General features: G+C 35.5%; 1 protein-coding gene across 1 annotated transcript; it reads right to left on the bottom strand.

Moving 5' to 3' along the window:
• Nucleotides 1–1,398: 1,398 nt before the first annotated feature.
• Nucleotides 1,399–2,364, bottom strand: OR10T2 (olfactory receptor family 10 subfamily T member 2). The gene has a single exon (XM_065944362.1). The coding sequence runs from the start codon at nucleotides 2,362–2,364 to the stop codon at nucleotides 1,399–1,401; it is 966 nt and encodes a 321-aa protein (XP_065800434.1).
• Between the last annotated feature and the right edge of the window lie 7,544 nt (nucleotides 2,365–9,908).

Here is a 9,908-nt window from a genome sequence, read left to right as displayed (position 1 = left end):
ATATGCAGCAGGTGCACTAAAAACTATTCTATTAGGCGTGAGTGTTTATTGTGTTATGAGAATTAGCCAGCATGTCTTATAGAGGGATAGAGGATGCTGGGTAACTTACATCATAAGAACATTTTCCTTATTTGTTTGTAATTTTCACAGTCACGTAATTAGCATTGGCATAGTTTTTCCTTCGTGTGATGCACAATAATTTTAACAAATTAAGATATTTTTATTCTACTATCGGCTAGATAAAGGGTCTAATTCATAGCAATTGATTCTCCCAACCAGAAACACTGTTCTCATTAGATAATTCACATATTCACTCAAAAAAATCTCAGTTTGTCCAGATGAAAAAATTTAGGGCACATCAGTTTCCATAGTTTTAAATGTCTTATTTCAAATCACATGACTTTAAAATAATAGAGTTGAAATTTAAAATCAATTGTTTAGTATTTGCTGCTCAAATGTTATAATAACATATTAGATACATGTAAGTTTTGCATTATGACCATTGTAGAGCTGGTTAACTGAAATATTAGGGCCATTTCTGCCTCTTCATAGCATTATGTTCCTCTGTACTAGCAAATGTAAAGATGTTATTTTTGCTTAAGTTCAATTAAAAAAAATTAATCCACTGAAAAAAGAAATCACTATCAAAACAAAGGAAAACTACAAATGAAAGTGGAATATATTTAATTTCTAACTAACAGAATAAAATTCTAGTATTAAATTTTGAAGAAAATCTACAACTCTGATAACATCAACCAATGTTTTTCTCACTGAAAAATCCATTTTCTTTGGATTGAAATCTTGTTCCTCATTTAAAATCTAGTTCAAGTTTCCTTTCCTTTCTTCTCAAGTTATTTATTCCATTTTTTTCCAAAAGAAAAAAATATTTGTCCTTTGGGTATACATGATTCTTTATTCAAATTCTTTTAATAGATCTGATTCATCATTTTATTTTCATTTTTATCTTTCTACCTACTCACTTTTACACTTCCATAAATTATCAGTTTACTTATCTTGATTTTTCTACTTTTCATAGAACCTGGTACATAGTGCTATATGGTGATTGCTGGGGTCCTAGATAGGATGCTTCTAATAACTTCACATCCCATTCTTTCTATCCAACTAGACAAGCTATCCTTAGCCAACTTTCATTTTGAGTTTTGTGTTTTCCCTTGAAAAAAATATTATGCTTTTCTCTTTTTGCCACATGCATCTTTACAAGAAGGAACAGGCATCAGATAATTTAGCATGTAGATTGATTTGTAGATCTTCTGAAATAGGAGAAAAGAAAAAGGCAACAGTGGTCTTAGTCGTTGAAAATTCTACCCAAATCATGATTGAACTGATGAAAGGACTATGAAAACGTCATGCCTTTGACTTCTTCTATGGCTTCCCTAGTTAACTTTGCAATTTTTTGTGGGATCGCTTGGTTGCCACAGGCATCCCCAGAACCCTTTTCAGGGCAGTCTTCACCTCCTGGTTCCTGAGACTGTAGACAAGAGGGTTAAGTAGGGGAGTAACCACAGTATAGGTCACCGCCACCAACTGGTCTTTGTCTGAAGCAGACTTGGATTTGGGCCGAAGGTATATGATGGAGGCACAGCCATAGTGGACAAAGACCACAGTGAGGTGTGAAGCACAGGTGGCAAATGCTTTCCTCTTGCCCTCAGCCGAGGGGATCTTCAGGATGGTGTTAACGATGAAGCCATAGGATATGAGAATTAGCAGAAAAGGCACCATGATTACCAGGATGCTGAGGCTGAACAGAGCTAGTTCTTTTACATGGGTGTCTGTACAGGCTAACTTAATAACTGGTGCCATGTCACAGAAATAGTGGTTGACCCTGTTTGGGCCACAAAAATGCATGCCACATATGAGGTTGGTGGCCACCAAAGCAATAAAGAAACCTGTGACTGTTGACAGAGATACCAACCCCAAACCTAGCCTTTTGTTCATGATGAGTGTGTACCTCAGGGGGTGGCAAATTGCCACATAGCGATCATATCCCATCACAGCAATGAGAAAGCAGTTGGTACATGCAAAGCCAAGGAAGAAGAAGAGTTGGGTGGCACAGGCTATGAAAGAGATAGTCTTGGTGGCCGAAAGCAGGTGGACCAGCAGCTGAGGGATGATGACAAAAGTGTAGCAGGACTCAGAAAACGAAAGGATGAATAGGAAACCATACATGGGAGTGTGTAAAGTCCTGCTGAAGCAGATAATAGTCATGATGGTTGCATTGGCCATTAGGATTGTCAAGTACAGAAGAAGGAAGATGACAAAAAGCAGCAGTTGGAGCTCCTCCAGGCCAGAAAACCCCACCAGGATGAACTGTGTAACCACAGCGGTTCTATTGAAACCTTGCATCTGAATAACTTCCTTTGGTGAATGAGTTTGGAGAGAGAAAATGATAAGTGTCTTTGTACAAAGAATATTCCCCCAATGCCTTCCCTTTAAGAATTAAATTTTCAGACCCAGAGTATTGAAAGATCTTTCTCTCAACCTGTCTAAACATAGATATTCCTTTTGATAATTTAAAAATACTAACTCTCCAAAATAGGAGAATGATTAGCTATATTATAGAAATATACAAAGATTGAAAGAAGCAACCATGTGATATTACCAAAGAGTATATAAGAACATTAGAAAATTCTCCTAGTATAATAAAAGAAAAAGCAAGACACAAAGTCATATTTATAATAAGATTAGAGCTGATTGTGTTTGCTTTCTGATATATTTTCTAAATATTTAACAACAAGTTTTTTAAATTTGATGATCCTAAATATACTTCACTTTTATGTAGGCTAGAATATTTCCATCTCTTTTCAGCTACTATCCAAACACAAGAAAAACTTGTTACTTCCAAAAATAATGCTATTATTTTAAAAACAATTGCTTTAGAAGCATTCACATTTCTGAACTCAGCATGCCATTTATAACATCTGTTTGCCCAGAAGATTCTGGTAGCTTGATACGCCTATCCTCTGATAATTGGCAGTCATAGTAGATGGCCTGCTGGGGCGGGGGCAGGTAGGGAAGCCCAAGTCAGTGACCAAATACAACCAGTGAGCAGCTACAATAATAAAAGCAAGCTTAAGGATTAATATTTTTTTTTAAAGTTCAGCAGCAATTCTTATTTGAGTACAGTCAGACAATCCAAGTCATCATTTGATATGTCAGAAGGCATGTTAGAGGAGTTGGGATAGGAGTGGTGATTGAAGAAAAAGGGGGATTTCTCATTCTGTGATTAGTAAACTCATTTGTAATATTCTCTTCTGAATGAGGCTATTTATGGCACTTTTGTTTTTAGAGACTGATCAGTCACTTCGTAGTGGCAGATTTGCCTCTGGAAACGCACCATCTCTCCATCTCTCTCTCCGTATCACAGCCTTGAAAATTTTCTACCAGTTCATAGTTCAGTTAAAACATGAAAGGAAGCAGTTGTAATTGCCTGTTGAAAGAAAAAAAAAAAAAAATCAGGAACTTACTAAACATTTCCTTCACTTAATTTTATGCAGTATAGTTTAATAATAAGTGATTTCATTTAGGGAGAGGTTGTTATCATGTGTAAACAATTTTATTGCAAAATATGATCAATCTCTATTTTGTAATAAAATAACAAAAATCCATTTTAATTTCATCTTTATTTCTAACTTGCTAGGCACTGTGGTACTCTGGGCTTTTGAGATGACAAAAAGAAAATTCTTAGGCAACTTTGGTGGATACCCTCATCCATGGGCTTATGTCATTTGCATTGTTTACATGTATCCTTTGGTTTCCATGTCTCCTATTCTTGATACTGCACTATCTCTGTTACAATTGTGAGCATATTTCTGTTCTGAAGTTTTCATATTCAAAACTCTTAATCTATTTTTTATTCTCTATCAATTTTTTTTCATTTTTCTACCAATGCAGCTACTTTGATGCTCAGTATCCATCATAATCAAACTAGCATAGACAACATATAGAGTCAGTAGAAAGACTGAGGCTAGGATAATGGAAGGGAGCAACAAGAATGCACCTTGAATCTTCAATAGCCAAAAAGTGTTAGGGTGAAGGAAAAGAGAAGAGACCATCTCAGGGGTTTCACATTATCTTGTAGTCTAAGTCATTCAGAGCCTTAGTCATTTTCAATTTTGAGAGTCAGGTTCAAAAATTCAGGAGAAATCAGATTTACTACCTGCAACACTCAACATCATCAAACTTGTTAGCTACTTTAATGGCTATAAAATACAAGGAGTTGTTTGAAGTGACACTCGGTACATTCACTACTCATCCTGCCACGGTTCCTTCGGTTAGATAGCTCCACATTCCTGCTGATGTAACCGTTTTCCTTTTCATCAGACATGGCAGAAAGAAGATGTTTTATGTAAGCTACATCAGTTTGATCTTCACAACCCAGTATATAGCACAGGTGTTTTTTCTCTCTTCTGCAGCTAATGCACTAAATACCCTCTCCTGAGCAGAGTGACCTGTGAACATTTTCATCTCTGCATTAAATGTAGGGAGTTGAGCTCATCTCCTTATATGTTTCGCTCTCTCTAGGTTATAATAAGCAGGGGCAATATTTTTGTTAATAGCTGAATTCCTAGCATGTAGTACTGTTTCTAGTTTATCATGGGCTAAATTTTTTTTAACCTCAATAGAATATAAAAGCAATAAATAATATGCTGAAGTAGTAGAGTCAGTACCAGAATCCAAGTCTTCTAACTTGTATTTTAAAGTAGAATCACATTTTATTTCTATACCATCTCTCATATATAAAAATACACATAGGTATACTGAAATGAATGTTGGAAGGAATTAAAATATTGCCTGTTATTTCCAGAAATAGGGCAAACATGGGTAGTTTTATTTCCTTGCATTTACTTTTATGTATTTTCAAAATTCTTTTTCCAAGTTTTATTAAGATATAATTGACATATATCACTGTATGTTTTCTAACATTTAAACTACTTCCTTCCTATCATATTTTATGCCATCTACTCTTTACCTTGCCAGAATAGTATATGCCCCACACTTTTTCCAAGAGACTAAAGCATGATCTCACACTGTTTGTTCAAGAAAAACTCATTTTACCATTTCTGAATTTTCTTGAATAGTCCAATTTTAATTCCCTAATGTTCTTAAATTATCAAATTTTATACTTGAAATTTGCTATTTCTATGCCTTAGATTAAGAGCATGAAAAAAAAAGGAATAAGAAAATTAGTAAGTCAAAGATATGGTAAATACACTCAAAGATTCAAAGATGGGAAAAAACAAGAAGACGTTGCTTAATTTTATCACAGTTTTGCAAATCAAACTGCTTTCAATTTCCTGCTAAATCACCAGCTTCTCTTTCAGTGATTCAAATAAGAATTTAGTTATATTTAAGGAAGCCTTCACTCTTGGCCCCGATCATAGTATTGCTTTTATATTTTCTCTCATGCTGTTTCATATACTTATATAGACTGTTGTTTTCTATATCCAAATCCCTGTCATGTCCCATGTTCAACACACCTTCTCTGGCTACTAGAATCCATATAGATGCTCTTTCTCTTCGTAACACTTAGAGATCTTAAAATCATACTGGCATGGAGTATGGGTTAGATATTGTCTTTTATATTTTTAGAATTAATTTGTACCTCTTATTTTCTATCTATCTGTCTAACTATCATCCATTTATATATATCATATTCCTCTGTAGATTGTTTCTTTGGGGGAAAGGTACCCATAACAATATATCCCAAATGATCTGCTGCCTCCACCACAGTTTGGGATACAAAACAGACTCTGAACAAAACATAATAACAAATAATGGTGTTCTTAAATTCTCCCTTAGTTTCTCCTTTAATTCTCCTTTAGTTTTCTCATCTACTATGATTTTTACCTAGAATATGTTCTTTGCTCTTTGGCTATAATCCGTATCATTCATAATATTTTTATTATTCCCTAAATTATTTTTTTTAAATAGAACTATGCTGATGAGCTTTCCTGCTCCCTAGTTACTTTTATTGCTTGATCTCTCAGTTTTCAAATTTCATATAGGGCATGGTATATGTGTATATGTGTTTCACTTATGTGTATATGCAAACTCAATAGGAGTAAAAAGTTTGCTTTATTTTAAGAAAAATAGCACATACAAATTGACTTTGATATAGAATCTTTTTCATAATACTAAAAATTATGATGCAAATGCATTCAAATCTGAAATCTTTGGTGGAAAATGGTTTCTTCTTCAGGTAGTAACTGATAGAACACACTTACCCACTTATATTCAAATGATCAAGGAAGGTGACATATGACTTTGATTTTGAGGACTCACAGTCTTGTAGGTCTTTTGAACATGGAAAGAGGCAGCAGAAGAAGTTTACTTGTGAAAGTAATGTCATCTGTCCTAAAGGAGTAAATGGTTGGGAAAAATGCTGAAACGTTTCATAATGGGTTTATTTGGACACTTAGATGTCTTAACCTTTTAAAGTTTTAAATAAGAAGCTGAAATTAGCCCAGTCTCTACTCATATGTCAATTCAGAGTCTGTAATTAGGTTGGAGAGTATTTATAGCCTTCAGGGATTCTAAGAACTGGAGCCCTTTGAGACAAGGAGAGCTAAAGCAAAAGATAAATGACTAAACTTGGACAAGAACATCTTATCTAATATCAGAAGAGAATAATATAGATTGAAAAAAAATTCTATCTGAGCAAAGCATGAAAAATGTAAATAAGAATTCTTTTGGCATAAAGGAATTCCTTTCAGATAGAAAGATTACAAAACACTGATTATGCCAAGAGAAACCAAGTTCACCAACCTGCAGATTTACTTGAAGATTGATTTGATAAAGCCTAAGACTTGAAGGCAGGGGTTGGTGAATGTAGGTATGCTTGGCATTTTGGGGGATTACACTGGTAGGCTCTGCCTTGCTTCTATACCTAATTTGTTGTTCAGTCACTAAATCATGTCTGATTTTTTGCAACCCCATGGAGTGCAGGATGCCATGCTTCCCTGTTCTTCACTATCTTCTGGAGTTTGCTCAAATGCATGTCTGTTGAGTCAGTTATGCCATCCAACCATCTCATCCTCTGTCATCCCCCTCTCCTCCTGCCCTCAATCATTCCCAACACCAAGGGCTTTTCCAATGAGTTGGCTCTTTGCATCAGGTGACCAAAGTATTGGAGCTTCAGCTTCAGCATCATTCTTTAGAATGAATATTTGGGATTGATTTATTTAGGATTGACTGGTTTGATCTCCTTGCTGTCTGAGGGACTCTCAAGAGTCTTCTCCAGCACTACAATTCAAAAGCATCAATTCTACAGTGCTCAGCCTTCTTTAAGGTCCAACTCTCAGATCTGAACATGACTACAGGAAAAGGCATATACTGAATAAAAGTCAAACAACTGGATTTATAATAATTCTTTAGGAATTATTATAAGGGAATGACTTGTATTCAGTGACCATTCATTGAGTTCTGTGCTTTGGAAAGCATTGTTAGATATTACAATGATACAAAGATAAATAAATTACACCAATCCATCTGATGTAGCAGGGTTGCATAACTGTGTGTAATAAGGGGCATTATGAAGCATGTACCAGTGAAGAGACAGCAAAGCTAGGAAGAGGAGCTCCTCACAGTTAAGATCTTCTTGAATATAACCAGGGCTAAGATTTGACTGATGAGTTATGAATAAAAACACTGAGAATAAGAAAGCTAAGTAAAAACTACTGAATGACTAAACCTAGGATATTCAAAGAAAGAAGATTGAAGAGGATTGCTGAGAATTTCTATGTCTTCTATTGACTACTCTGGTTATTTAAACAAATGCTCTTTCTGAAAACAATTGAAATTGCTGGGGAATATTTAAAAAGTTTCCTTAATGCATATCTATCAGCTGAAAGCATTGTAGGAACTTCCAGCTCATAATCTGAGAGAAAGCAAGAATCCTGAGAGAAATGAAGTACTAAAAATGTCTTTTACACCGAAGACATTTATTTATCTGGACGGAATTACAAATCCAGCTAGTGACATGAGGGAATCACAGGATGAGGCAGAGAGAAATTAAGGTCCAAGACCCACCAAAATAGGGAGTCAAACAGTAGATCTACTTTAAGCTGGTATTCTGAGGGAGGACACTTTAAGATAAACATAAAACAGAATTAAGTCCATCTTTTAGCTCATTGTGGGAGGTTTTGATGGGAGTTGTCTCATGGCTAACAGGAGATATAGTTGGGGTGGTGAAAATAGATTCACTTATGATAGATCGTAATTGGTAGGCCCTCATTCTGATTTGCATTTCAAAATTGCATCATCACTTAACTCAAGAAACCTCAAACTCTGGATTTAATGTATAGAGTATCTAAATTGGTAGTGCCTCTAAGAATCTGTCAGATACCAACCAAGATTCAGCTCCTGGAAAACAGCAATATAGAAATTATAAAAATAAAAACAGAAGGAAAACATGAAAAGAAAGAAGAAATAAAACTGTCTCTCTTCAAAGATGACATGATGGCCTACAAAGAAACTCTCAAGAATAGGCAAAAACAAACAGTCAAAAAAACCCACAACAAACCAAAAACAAAAGCATAAAACCCTCCTGAAACTAAAAAGTGATTATAGCAAGGTTGTAAGGCATTTCATTGCTATACAAAAGTTCACTTTCCTCTATAAACCAGCAATAGACAATTGGAGTTTAAAATTAAAAATACATACCATTTATATTAGCAGCAAAAAAAGAGAAATGCTTAAGGATAAATTACAAAATATGTACAAGACCTTTATGAGGAAAATTATAAAATACTAGTGAAAGATATTAAAGATCTTGTCAACTAAAAAAAGATGTACAACTTGAGAGCTGTGAGTTAAGTTTTATTCGGTGCAAAATGAGGATTGCAGCTCTGGAGACAGCACTTCAGTTAGTTCTGAGAGATTGCTCCAAAAATGCAATGGGGGAAGATTAATATATGATTTTGGGGAAGGGGTAGTTCAGGGTAGTTCATTGCAATTAAGCCCTCATTTTACAAAAAATTCTCTGCTAGTCATGAGGAGCTGATGAAGGGATTTAGTGCTTTTCCAGATATCAAGAGATGCAAAGATTAGGATCATGAAATCAGTTCCTGAAAATATCTAAAGACCTGTTCCACAAGATTCCCTGAAAAACAGAGTGCCTCACTTCACCCTGAACTCCCTCAGGGGTGTTAAGGTCAACAGCGACAGCAACACAGGATCCAGTCTCCATAGAGGCAGATGGCAAGTGCCCTTGTTGTTCAGGTGCTGGCAATGCTCTTGGCAAGTGCCAGTTTGTAGTCAGCAATCTCAATACATGAAGAAATAGTCTACGTTGATAGGAAGGCTGAATTTTGTTAAAATGTCAGTTCTTCTCAGAGTGATCTGTAGATTTAATGCAATCCCAGTCCAAATTCCAGCAAGTTATTTTGTGGGATATCAAGACTGATTGTAAAGTTTATATGCAAAGGCAAAAGATCTAGAATACTAACATAATACTGCATATTAACTATATTTTCTAGGGTCTATGTCAGATGTTTCGACTCTTTGATCAGCCTTGATGGCCTTTTGGAGCCTCAATTATCAAGGAGGGACTGCTCTTCCTAACTAGGGTTAGAATTTTCCAGTTCCTGGAGATAACAAGGGACTTTGCTTAGAGCAAGTCTTTCATATGCAAATTAATCAATTCAGAGCCCATAGCTCCTAATGAGTTAATGTGCTCTTTGTGAATCCCATGGACTGTAGTCTGTCAGGCTCTTGTGTCCATGGGATTTTTCAGGCAAGAATACTAGAGTGGGTTGCCATTTCCTTCTCTAAGGCATCTACCTGATCCAGGGACAGAATCTGTATCTCCTGCATTGCAACTGGATTCTTTATCTGCTGACCCATCTGGGAAGCCTACTTGTCTGCTTTTTCAGGCTCTTACACTGTTC

Source organism: Muntiacus reevesi, chromosome 1 (genome assembly GCF_963930625.1).
Source record: "Muntiacus reevesi chromosome 1, mMunRee1.1, whole genome shotgun sequence".
Classification (NCBI taxonomy): domain Eukaryota; kingdom Metazoa; phylum Chordata; class Mammalia; order Artiodactyla; family Cervidae; genus Muntiacus; species Muntiacus reevesi.
This window is presented reverse-complemented; position numbering and strand designations above follow the sequence as displayed.

What these genes read in the sequence shown, in the direction of transcription:
- OR10T2 (XM_065944362.1), bottom strand. Translation starts at nt 2,364, where the DNA reads ATGCAAGGTTTCAATAGAACCGCTGTGGTTACACAGTTCATCCTGGTG.